The sequence below is a fragment of the Peromyscus maniculatus genome, chromosome 3 (genome assembly GCF_049852395.1).
Source record: "Peromyscus maniculatus bairdii isolate BWxNUB_F1_BW_parent chromosome 3, HU_Pman_BW_mat_3.1, whole genome shotgun sequence".
NCBI classification, from domain to species: Eukaryota; Metazoa; Chordata; class Mammalia; order Rodentia; family Cricetidae; genus Peromyscus; species Peromyscus maniculatus.
Genome location: NC_134854.1, coordinates 113,586,369 through 113,599,266, shown reverse-complemented (window position 1 = coordinate 113,599,266; position 12,898 = coordinate 113,586,369). Strand labels below are relative to the sequence as shown.

At 53.4% G+C, this 12,898-nt stretch overlaps 1 protein-coding gene across 1 annotated transcript in view; it reads left to right on the top strand.

Annotated features, from left to right (window-relative positions):
• The first annotated feature begins 1,132 nt into the window (after positions 1–1,132).
• Wnt7a (Wnt family member 7A) overlaps positions 1,133–12,898 on the top strand; it is a 48,319-nt gene continuing 36,553 nt past the window's right edge. Inside the window, exons 1-2 of the mRNA XM_006972539.3 lie at positions 1,133–1,681; positions 3,853–4,079. Coding sequence (XP_006972601.2) covers positions 1,143–1,681; positions 3,853–4,079 — 766 coding nt within the window. The 5' untranslated portion in view covers positions 1,133–1,142. The remainder of the gene's footprint in view (positions 1,682–3,852; positions 4,080–12,898) is intronic.

Below are 12,898 nucleotides of genomic sequence, written 5' to 3'. Positions count from 1 at the left end.
ATCCCATCTGTCCCTGAACCCATGCTGGAGTCTCTCCCATCCATCACGCTCCCCTGTGCCTAGCTCCCTTCCCTGCCCCCATCAGTGTCCCCATAGACACCCAAAGGGCGCTTTAGAATGCACACACTAAACGAGTCACCTGCTTATTCTCCAGTGTCCCCCACTAGACTCTAAGCCTTCTGAGTCTGCAGCACCCCCCTCTCCCCTCCACCTCATTGGCGTCCTTTCTCTTCACCCCAGCTCTACCCTCACCCATCTCCCAGCTTCTACCATAACAGGTGTCCAAATCCTGTGACCTGCTAGGGACAGCCCTGCCACCTCCTCGGAGCTAAAATGAACCCTGTCTCCTATCACCCTGTCCTGTGACCTTCCCGACAGCCCGTGCCATCTGGAGCTGTCTCCCCAACTGTTCCCAGAGGAAGGTCTTCCTTGTTCCTTGAATCCACCGTGTTCACCATGCTGCCTGGCTGGAGTCGGTAGCCCGTGGATGCATGCATGGACAGCGGCTTCCAGGGAAGAAGGCTGTGCATGAGTGTAAATGGGTGTGTGTATGGAGAACTGCAGTCTTGAAGGCTAAGCAGGCCCTAAGTGGGGAGAAGAGTAGGGGTTCATTAGAGTTCACTAGTTGTTCCAATCTAGCTATTCACAAGCTGCTGACTTTGAGTTCGACTTTGACTTCACCTTCAGGAGAACAGTCTCTCCAGATGAAACTTCTTGGGTAGTATATCCCATAGCTCTCTGGATTAAGGTGTTTTATCAAATGAAGTGTCAGTGTCGGTCTCTGGTCGGGAAGACACAAGGCCAGAATGCACTACCTGAAACACCCAGCAGGTGTCGCCACGAGAGCGCCCTGAGCTTTCACCTGCGCGAGCTCTCAGGTTCTGCTTCTGGCCGTTGGGCTTCAGTCCATTTCCAAGTCTCCACCGGTAGCGAGATTCCGGAGAATCCTGGAACGTCTAGCCCTCGGTATAGCCAGTGCGGTGGTAGTTCTTCAGATGGGGTCGCCACCCCAGCTCCCTGTTTCTAGCCCGTGTGACAAGGACTCTAGCAAGGCGGGAGGGTTCTGGAATGAGCCTATATCCTCTCCACCCAGAGGATGGCCCTTGGGCACCTGCTGGTCTCAACCTGCGAGTTAGTGAAGGATGCTAGGCGAGCGGGATTCCACCGCCCCCCACCCCCAACTCCGCTCCGCGCCCCCGCCTCCCACCGCGAGCTCGGAGGAGCGCCGCGGGAGCGCGCTCGGGGCCGACATCCTCGACCCGCGGGCGCTCCGGCGCGGGGCGGGCGCTCCGGGAGGCGGGCGGGGGAAGGGCGGAGAGGGAGGGGCGGGGGCGGGCGGCAGCAGCGCCCCGCAGTCCCCGCGCCTCAAACACTTGCCGCGATCGCTGGCGCGCAGCGTCGCCCCGCGTTGCGCGCTTGTCCCTCCCTCCCACTCCGCGGCTCCCGCGCTCTGGGACAGTCTCCAGCGCCTAGCGCGGACCGACGTACAGACGGACGGCCCAGAGAGCCTCGGCCCGCGCCCCCTGAGCAGGCTATGTGGATTGCCCCGCCGGGCCCGGCCGGCGGGATCAGCACAGCCCGGCCCGTGGCACCCGCCACCAGCGGGGACTATGACCCGGAAAGCGCGGCGCTGCCTGGGCCACCTCTTTCTCAGCCTGGGCATGGTCTACCTCCGGATCGGGTAAGCGCCGCGCGCGTCCTCTCCGCGCGTGCGGTCCAGCGTGCGGTCCAAGCAAAGTTGGCTGGGCCCGGGAGGGAGGCGTGCTGCCCAACTTAACTCAGGAAAGAGGCAGCGGGCGGTGCGGGAACCCTGAGCGCACAAAGGCTCCCAGCGAGCGGACACCTCCCCGGTGCATACTGTTCCGTAGACCTGGGCAGGGGATCGGCCATGCCAAGGACATCCAAGTCTGGGAATCATCAGAAACAGATAGCTCTGGGACTCTAGAGGAGAGTAGCTGGCTCCATAAGGTCAGCTTCCCCAGGGACCCCGCAAACCACAAGCACAGCAGGTCTGGCAGGACCACAACCACCCCATACAGAGCTCGGTTCCCAGCAGAAACTCCGCGCATGTGGTGCGGGCGCAGCCCTTTTGCAGACAGGGGCTCTTCGGGCAGCAAACAGGGACCTAGGGGGCGGGGGAATGTTCTTTGGCAAAAGCATAAACCACCTCTCAGAGCCCTGGCACCGCCCCATTTCCAGCGACCCTCAGACCCCATTCCCAAGCCAGGAGGACAGCATCCTCCGCAATCAGAACCAGATAGTTAACGTCCTGAGGTGGTCAATGGATGGTCAGAGACACCAGGGAGAGATGCTCTCTAGACCAGCAAAGGGAAGCGAGACAGCTCGACCCTGGGGTCGCTGGGGTGGGAGCCAAGGAGCCCAGGCGTGTCTGGAGGTGGGGCAGGCGACACTCTTCTAGAAAGTGGAAGTAGGTGGCTCCAGATGCGGCTTGCGCTGCATTACACGGTGTCTCCCTTTGTACTTGGGAAGTGACTTGTGTGCGGCACGATTCGGGGGACGTGAGGGGCTTTAGGTACGGACAGGGGTGCTGGCGCCAAAGGGCCACCTTGGTAGGTTTCACACCTGCCTCTCCACACAGCCCCACTCTCTTGTGTGAACCTCCTGCCGCCGCTTTGGGGAGGACGGGACCCAAGGCCAGGGGGCGTGTGTGGCAGACCCTTTGTGTTTCTCCACCGCCACCCTCAGGCCTCCCACTTCCCCAACCCCACCTCTCTGGAACGGGATTTCGCAACCAAGTGTGCGCGCTGAGTGGACTAGGCGGCCTCCAGCCCGACCGCGGATCGAGAGGCGGCTTCTGGGCTCGCGCGCTGCCTGCCTGCGGGCGTGTTTTAAGTGTTATTGATTCGCCCGCGTCTGGATGGCTTTTCTTTTTTTCCCACTTGCTTTAATCTTCATCTTGGCCGGTACACTGCCGCCCTGCGCTCATCCACTCATCCAACATCCAGGAAGCGGGCCGGGCCTATTGGCTCTGGCCGCCTTAGGTATTATCTTCTTTTTAATTAGAAACGGGGGCGGAGACAGACACCGAAGACTGAAGAAGGGAAAAACAGAATAAACCTCCCTCATCTCCCCGGGATCCGACACCTCATTGGCTCACTAGGGACCCAGCTACCCTAGGGGAGGAGGCGGAGGTCAGGAGGGCGTGGCCTTCTCCTCTCTGGGGCAGTCGGAGGGAGGTCCCAGTAAAGAGTTGCAGTGACTTTGAACTGCTCCGCTGCCCCCTGGGTCCGAGGGTGAAGGTCCCCAAATCCCCGGAGGTTGCCCAGTCTGATAGATAAGACTGGCTCCTGGGCCTCCCATTCTGCGCGGCACATCTGTGATATTCTAAGTTTACCTGGGTTGTTCAGGTGACTCCAGCACTAGCCCCCGGGAACCGTTAGTTCCCCAAATATTGGAAATGGTACCTCAATATGTGCTTCCCAGGGACCCTCTGGGGTGCAGACTGCCTACCAGAAGCTCCTGCTTAAACAGTGTGGGCTCTGAGATACACAGGGGGTGTGAATTTGCTCCAGGTTAGAAAACTAAAAAAAAAAAAAGGGCTTTGATGGAAAAGAGGCCCGCCCCCTTGGGCACTAGTAAATTGCTTCTCTGAAATTTGGGTCCCATGGTGTCCTTGTGCTCCGCAGGGACAGACATTTCAGCTAGGTGTTCAGAGGACTTGTAGCCAAAATCTTTAGATGCCATCCTTCTGCCCTGCCCTCCCTTAGACCTCTCACCCACGGTGGCTCTGTGGGAGGTCCACTGTAGTAGCCAAGATGAGATTTCCACCTCTAGCACCTGCCAGCCAGAGCCTTCCTCCAGGTCTCACCCCTGTCTCTGTGTCCCCTCCAGTGGCTTCTCTTCGGTGGTCGCTCTGGGTGCGAGCATCATCTGTAACAAGATCCCAGGCCTGGCTCCCAGACAGCGGGCAATCTGCCAGAGCCGGCCGGACGCCATCATCGTCATAGGAGAAGGCTCCCAAATGGGCCTGGACGAGTGTCAATTTCAGTTCCGCAATGGCCGCTGGAACTGCTCAGCTCTGGGAGAGCGCACCGTCTTCGGGAAGGAGCTTAAAGTGGGTATGTGATCATCAGACACCCTGCGCAGGGCCCGCTGGTCTATGAAGAGAGTCAGTCCCCTTGGGAGCCCTCTGGGGTCCTTTCCTAGCACTGTGCTCCAATACCCTTGCTGATTGCACCTTGTGGGTGTATGGTTTGGGTTAGGGTCTCCCACTGAAGGCCAGGGTTGTAGATGGAAGCCTGGCCACTTCGTTGGTTACAGGCAAAGCTACAGACCAACTGATGGCCCAAAGGCTCACTGGCAGAGCTAACATATTTTCAAATGAGGTCCAAATTTAAACGTGGGGTGTTCTACCCATCATAGGGAGTTGCGGCTTCTTTTGGGAAATGGACAGATCTACTGGTCACCTGCGTGCACTGGCACCGTTGTGTTAGTCAGAGCTGACAATACAGCCTCCTGAGGGTAGTCTGGGTGACCATTCTCTGCCACAGTTCTCCACCACGCTCTACTGTGATCCAGCATGCATAGTCCTGTGACACAATCCACCTGATTCCTGCAGCAGTGCTTGGGGGGTGGGTTGGCATGTGCAGATGTGTATGTGTGCCTGAGCACATGCACACATGTACTCAACTTGCAGAACAATCACGATAAGCTTGTGACGGGAAGGGAGCAGAGAACGTCACTAATCTTCAGGGGGCCCTGGACGGTGGGGAAGGATGTGGAGATGTCTTCTCACTTTTTGTGTCCAGACTTGGGGGCCCAAGATGACCACAGACTCGCTTCTGCACTGTGACCTTCCTCGAGGCACAGAGCAATACCAGTCTCTAAGGGCTGGGCTTCCCCGCATGCACAGCTCTGCTGCAAAGACCTCCTTGAATGCTCTCTTCGGCCCCAGCACCAGCAACCCCCGTGGGATGCTCGAAATCCCCGGTCCAGTCCAGCATCCTTCACATCCTGGCTGCTTTCCCAGCTTCCCTGCTGTCATCTGGGCTCCCAGGCTGTCCCACCTCCCCACTGCTCCCAGAAAGAAGGAACAGCTAGGTAGAAACCAGAGCATGGTGTTACTCTGTGAAAGACCCTTTAAAGGACCACTCATTCCAGCCAGCAGGAAACTATTGTCCACCTGCTGTTGAGACCTTGGTCCCTTCAAGACCACTCAGTCTTATCCTCTTCTCTAAACCCACCTTACTGGTTCCTCTTAAGGGCCACAGTGCCTCTCTAGAGACCAGTGCCATAGTCCGTATCCTCTGCATGCATTCAAGTACCTTGGAGCCTCCCACCACCTGCTCCTTGGCTCTGCATCAGCCAACACCTCACAATGATTTCAGTGCATTCTGCCCACTTCAGGAGGACAGAGGCTCCCAGCCGGCTCACAATGAGTGCACCATTCCCTGCCTCCAGGCAGTCTTGCTGCAAGTCTGCTTTGGTTACCAGATTCTGTACTGACTACAGAGCTGGGCCCTGTGGTCTATATGACATGGTCGGGCAGGTCCCCTCTGGCAGAGCCCCTTTCCCAGCACTCCCTGTCTAGATCTTGGCTACATGGAGTCCCTCCTCCCCACGCCCACCGGTCCCCTCCCTCATCTCAACCTCAGAATCAGTTTTCTTGTGGTGGAATGGATCACCTCAGCTCAGGCAACAGGATGTTGTCAACACCAAAACTGCGGTTGGAGCCTCTGAAATCCCAGTCTCCCCAGCCTTCTGCTTGACATCTATCAGCTTTGTCCTTCTCAAGTGTCCCATCCATCTTCCAATTCCTGATACCCAGGCTGGGGCTCTGACATTATTTTGAACCTACTAGCCTTGCTGGACCATAATGAGTAAACTTGCTACAGATGGGTCAACTGAGGCTCAGAAGAGCCTTGGCCAAAGTGAGTGACAGGGTCTCCCAGGACAGAGTTCATCTCTTACAGCTTGCTGTTTTAGAATGGGCATAGCCAACTTATAGATACACTGTGATAACCATTGGGCTGTGGCAGAGGGGGCCAGGATGGAGCCACCGCTGGATCATAACACCCCACACACCTGGCTATATTCTATGGGATTAGCCCCACACAGTCTAAGGAGGAGGGATACCACCAGTAGAGGCATGCTAGCTGGGACAGGTAAGGGTAACTATGAGGAAACACATGACATAGTGATGCTGGGGTACCCTGGGTGAAAGTGGGACCTAGAGCCGGAAGCTGTGGGAGCCCAGAAGCTGTGGGAGCCCACTCTAAGGAGCCTGAATTTCTAGGACTTGAGATCTGTTGGAAGATTCTGACCATGACCATTACTACCAAAGTATGGGCTTCACCTTAAACATTGTCACTGTTCAATGATTATTGATCCACAAAAAATGGCAACTTCATGAGTCAAGCCTTTCTCTTATGTTAACAAGTATTATGTTATCTCTCAAATTTAGGATTTCTGGGTTCCTCAACTTCACACCTACCCCTAGGATTGCCTCATCTTGCCTTGTAGGGGTGAGGTCTCTGACATATGGATCCCCCCTGGTACTCTAAACTATAGGGCACATGTCCTTTGCAGGGACTTCTCAGAAGCTCCATCCTGCGCATCTTGGTAGAGCCCATTGGCTAGAATTTAGTCACATGACTTCACCTAGCTGCAAGTGAAGCTGTGAGAGGCAGTCTTGCACACAGAACAGCCATGTTATCAGCTCAGGATGTTAGGAATATGCAAGTAGATTATGAAGTAAGTGTAGCTAGCTTCTACCTCCCCAAGCTGAGGTCTGAAGACTTCCTTCTCCCACCTGCTCCCACCCATCCCTACTGTGGTCCTCTGTTCTGTCTGAGATTCCTGGCTTTGCCTTCCCTTCTGAGTGTCTGGATTTTCATGCAGAGATCTGAGAAGGCTGTGAGCATGTCTAGACAAGGCCTCTTGGAAGTAGAAATTGAAACCAAGTCCAACACACCCAGGTGAAAAGGGGACTGTTGAAATGCCTAAGGAACTGGAAAACTAGGGATGGTGCTAACTTCAGAACAGCTGGACCAGAGGTTGTATTGCTTTCCAATAATGCAATGAGGACAGCCAGATGGCCATTGTAGACCCAGGACCACACGGGTTCAAGACCTCAGGAAAGAGCCTTGGCCTGTCTCCAGCCATATTGTAAAAGTCCCAATGCTTCCTCAGACTCCACAGCTTAATGCAGCTGAACTTTGGGTAGTGTGTCCATCCCAGGGGCAAGGTGCTTTGCTGGCCAGCATGAGAGCTCCACTCTGGCCATCTCTCAAGGAAAAGAAGCAAAATGCCAAAGCTGGGGGTTAAGCAGCTGGCATTTATTCCTAACAGTTCCCGAGGGTGGGGGTTCAAGATCAAGGCCCAGCAGGGTTGCTTTCTCCTAAGGCTTCTCTCTTGAACTTTCACAAGGCTTTTCCCCACCCGGTGCTGGGGATCCACCCCAGGGCCTTGTACTTACTAGGAAATCACTCTACCCCTGACTGTAAAGGAGTTTTGTTGCTCTATCCTCACCTGCTTATTCCTTTCCCTCACAGAAGCTCTCACGGTTCTTTAAAAAAAAAAAAAAAAAAAAAAAACAGTCTCGTGGGATTTGGCCCACCAATGACCGTTTTTTAACCTAATCACCTCTTTGAAGGCCTTCTCTCCAATTGCACTCACATTCTGGGTTGCTAGGGATCAGAGCATCAGTGTGAGTTATAGGGGACAGAGCTGAGCCTATAGCAACAAGCAGTGACATGGTCCATGATGTAAGAGAGGTGCTGGAGGTGGAAGGGGCCCAGAGGTGGGACCCCCAAGATGAAAAGAGGGGTTTGGCTCTAAGAGCAAGGTAAGGAACTTTGCTGTCTAGTCACTGGGATCACAGACAGTGGGAAAAGCCAAGGGAACTGTGAATAAGGTCCTAGGAGACACGGAGAGGGCTCAGGTAAGGGGGGTTCTAGTGAGTGAGTCTTTCCTGAGAGTGCAGGTATTTCTGTGTGGTGTATGACTTGATACGTTTAATCAGCTGAGACCTGGCCCAGGGAGACGCTCTGGGGGGCCCAAGAAGGACTTTAGCCCCACCCATCCTCATCTCTCTCTTATGGGCTGGGGACTGAAGCCAGAGCCTTAATCATGCTAGGCAAATGCTCTGCTGTGGAACTATGTCTCCAACCCTAATTATCCTTCTCTCTCTTCTTTTCTTCCTTCCTTCCTTTCTTTCCTTTTACATTTTTCATTTTTTATATAACTTAAATCTTTTTCTTAGATCTTTACAACGTGTGTTTACACACCTGAAAACACTTTCTTAGACCTTCAGAACTCCTTCTTCAAATCCAGTGGAGGAGTGATGGTCCTTCGTGGTGGGAGCTTCCTTCTGTACCTGTCCCCTCCCATGACAATCTTTCTCCGTTGTGAATGTGGAGGGGATGGAGATGTTTCCACGTCCCTGCTGGCTTATGTTTTACTCATCATAACAGTTGAGTCTAATTATGACTGTGGCAAATTCTACCTCTGTCACTCCATAGTGCCACTCATGGCCTCCCCAACAGGACTTCTCAGACCTCCACATTCCTGCCAGGTTGAGTGGGTGCCACACGTGGAGCTCCCTGCCACCTGCCATCGTGATTTATATTTCCCAGTGAAGGGAGGGTGTTGTATTTACTCACCCCTGAGCTGCCTGTTCATGCCTTTCGCCCATTACCCTGTTGTCTTGCAGGTTCTCCCATTGGGCTGGGATGATGTGGTAGTACTGATATCATGAGCCAGGGAGCCAGGGCTGCCTTAGCAGTATCCAGGTGGGGAGCCTCACTCTCTGCTCCTCTTCACTGAGGCTCAAATAAGAGCAGGAACTAGGACAGCCCTTTCTCATGGCCCTGCCCTTCCAGTCTCGAAGAGAGGCAAGAGTCAGCTGTGTCCCGTGGCTGCTTTGTGGCAGTGCTGAGACTTGGCAGTGAGTTCTCCATTGCTGGAGGATTTGCCTGTGTGCATGAGCCAGACTTGAGAACCTCAGGGAAGCTGTGTGGGGCAGCTAGATGTGCTCTAGAATTGGAGTCACACACCCAGGTTTCCATTCTGCCCCACCCTTACACTCGGAAGACTTGGGGAGGGCATGTGACCTTTCTCCTCTCACTCTGCCCGTCGGTGGTGGTCCACCATGCCAGGTGGTAGCAGAACTATATGATGCAGGATGTAAGACCCTGGCACCTGGTGGGCTGGCTCTCAGAGGGTCTCCTTTCCCTCTTATGGAACCTGTGTGCTGATCTGACAGAGACACAGCTCAGGAACCGGGGCCTCATGCCCCAGGATCTATTCTTTGTGTGGCAGAAACTATCAGTCAGGCTACTCATCTGAAGTCTTTACGTTGACTTAAATTGAGTCCCCAAGTCTGCCTGCCTCTCTTGGTGATGACAATCTTCACACAGTCACCACCTGGACAATGTCACTTTCCTTGTACCCTCCACCCTGGTTGGATCTCCAGTCCATGCATCCCTCAGTGCCATTCTGTAGGATGTCCCCATGTTCCTATTTCTCTCTGGAGAAACACAGACATGGTCCCTACTCCTTTGGCCAAGTCCTGTTTTGGCACAGTCTACTGTCCCCAGATGTCTGCTTATTTTTCCCTCCACCTTTCTGCTCCCCACTCCCTTAGAGATGTCTCATCACACCACTGCAGTGTATCCCTATCCACTCTTTACTTTTCTATATCATCCTGAAGCCATTGCTGACCAAGACAGCTCAAGGCCTTAGCCCTGAGGCTACCTGCTGTCTCCTAGCCATGGTCCTTGACCACAATGATAAGGATGCCTGTCTCCCAGGTGTCTAAAGGATGGATGAGACCTGTGAATCTCCCTTTGTTGCTGGGATCATCTCTATATCTCCAACCAGAGCTCTGTGGGGAGCAGAGGCCTCAGGCCAGCACATGGAAGGCTGGTGACCACTATGAGCTCAGTAGATGTAGGGATACCCCAGAATACTGGAGCAGGGAATGGGTCTAGAGCATACACAGGAGACGGCTGAGCTGCTGCAAGAGCCTGCCATCCTAGTATTATACATGGTTCTCCTCAAGAGGCACCTCCCCCAGGAAGCTCTCCTTTGAGACAGCTGACCCTGCCCTACTGTGTGCTGTTGTAGTTCTGGCACTTACCATGTGTGAGCATCCCTACGTGTGGAAGAATGCATCTCCAGTTAGTCTTCTCTTCCAGCCAGAGGCTCCATGGAACTCGGGTCTGCCAAACTGTCCTCTTCTCCCAGGACCCCCAGGCCTGGTACAGACCAGAACCTGGCACATAGTAGGTTTTCATAGAGTACGTGAAGACCCCTTCTTTCCACCCTTAGAGCCCTGGAAGGCAGACTAGCCCCTTTCATTTACTGAACACCATGTCCAGGAGTCCCTCACATAGTTTATAAGTGCCTTATTTTCTTTGCTGAGAAGATAAAGCATTTCATTTCCAACCCAAATAAGACTGAACACTGGTTGCCACACATATCCATTTGGGCCTCTTGATGCCATGGCACTGCTCATGGCATCGGTTTTGTTTTTATGGTGTCAAGTGTAGGGCCCAGGGCCTGTGTACATTAGGCACGCCTTTCTGAATAGCCACCCAGTGTGCTCTCTCTTTTGTGATTTTCCAGTGGGATGAGTGTTGACTAGCCAAGAAAGATCATCAGAGGCTCATTCAGGAGCAGCTGTGTCCAAGTTCTGTTAGCAGACTTGCTGCCTCACCCTGCCTGAACCTGACCAGGTGCCCTGTAGAGACTGCAGGGGGTTGGTTTTATGGGTGATTTGGAGCCAACTCTCAGGTCACCCATTCTCAGGTCCAACATCTTTTCTATGGGTCCAGAACAGGGGGCTGTTAGCATCTGATGTGATTGGGGCTGATGAGATCTGTTTCAATCAGCATTCTTCAGCAATTCCCAGAAGGCACCCAGGAAACTCAGGTGCCAGACTCTCCACACAAACGCAGTAGAAACTCACAGACATGTCAGTAGAAACTCACAGACATGTCTGACATATATCCAGGAATGTGTGGTACAGGACAAAGAACTCAGACCCAAAGCCTACATCCATGAGATTTTACAGCTTCTGAGGAGTGTGTTGGGTTAAATTCATGGCTGTTAAATGCTTGTGGGCTAAGATCCTCTCGTACCTATTTGCCCACCCCATACTCACTCTCACCAGTCCCACAGACAGGATCACTGTGCAATACAAGCTGGCGAGCAACACCCTAGTCGGCCACAGGCTCTGCCCTGGCACTTTCAACATCTGATGGGGACAGATAAAGCTGGGGTTGAAATGTGTTCTAAGGGAAGGGCTGTGTGGACTACAATTCAGAGTCACCTGCAGGGCCACCTGAAGTAGGAGCTGGTCCACAGGACAGGATGTCAAGAGGTGGCAGGGATGGCTCAGCAGTGTAGTGTGACTTGTACAGGATACTGGATTCTAGAGAGGATGGGCTAGCAGAACTCTGGGATGATGGACAGGGTTGGCAGAGAGGCTTCAGAAAGAAGTGGAGAATGAGGAATCCCAGATGGTTGTTTTTATTTGTTTGTTTGTTTGTTTGTTTTGGAGACAAGGCCTCATTTAGCCCAGGCTTGCTTTAAACACAACTATGTAGCTGAGGATGGCGTTAAACTTCTCCCCGCTCCCAAGTGCTAGGGTTACAGGCATGTTCCGTCATTCCCAGACTTCCCATGGAAAGGTTTTGCACATCACATCTAGAGGTTTTGCTCAGGCAGGGAGTTGTCCAAGAGATTCGCCCAGGAGGTTGAGTGATAACCACATTCTTTGTGCACACAGAAGTTTGCTCTGTCGCCAGCATTATCAACAAAGAAATGGTGGTTTCCCATCATGTGCTCAGGGGATGCCACATTCCTTTCCAAATGTTCATGGCCTCCGGTTTGGTACCCTCCTGCAGAATTTTTCCAGGGATGGGCACACATGACCTAGGATTCAGCCTCAGGTCCACCCGCCTCTGTCTAGCGCCAGGGAAACTCTGATGCATTGATACCAGTGTGTAACCTTTCTCTCCTGGGCAGTTGTTTGAGCTTGCCCTCCTTTATTCTAGGGGACTATCTGGGTCTACATCCCTTGCTTGAGAACCCCTACAGGTCCCCCAAATGCTCTGTCTTCATACCCACAGCCTGTAAAAGTGGAGCAGTGTTTGGCTGCTTGGCAGGATGGATGGGAAGTCCTTTCCAGGGAGAGAGATAGAGCGAGGGGCGGCCAGCTCCACTTTCCCTCTGCCTTTCTTAACAATGCACCATCTTGCCCAAGCAAAAGCTCTTTTCTTTCCCCATTCTCGCTTAGAACACAGCCAACAAAGGGCTTTTTGTCTCGTTTGCATTTTTTTTTTTTTTGCAAGCCTCAGTTCATCCTGGATTTTCGCTCTCCTGACACTATTCTTTGAGATGAGCTTTTTGTTACATGGTTTTTCCAGCTTCCCCATGGTAGACAGTCCAATGCACACACACACACACACACACACACACACACACACACACACACACACACACTCGTGCACACGTAGTCACTTTCACATAGCCATTCATTCAACCCAGAGACTTCAGGGGTCAATAATCTAGGTCCCCACAACCTCATGGGGAGAGGAAGAAAACTCAAGTCAGGACAATATGCAGATGGATAAGGTGCTGGCCATAAACGGAGGGAGAGGACATCAGGAAGGGCCTCGAAAGTGGGGACATTTGTAGCCACATCATGGTTGAAAGGAGGCTAATAGCAGGTTGATAGCTTGGAGCTGCCTTCTACTGATCCCTGCCAGGTGTGGCTCAGGCCTCCTTTCCAGAAAGATTGTTCAGGATTCCTAGTTTAGAAATGAAGACCCTGGGGCCCAAGAGGCATGTAACTTGCCCAGCATCTTGCCATGCTGGGAAGCAGGGAAACAGAGCCAGGCTGTGAACGCAGGTTCCCTGGCCTCCAGAC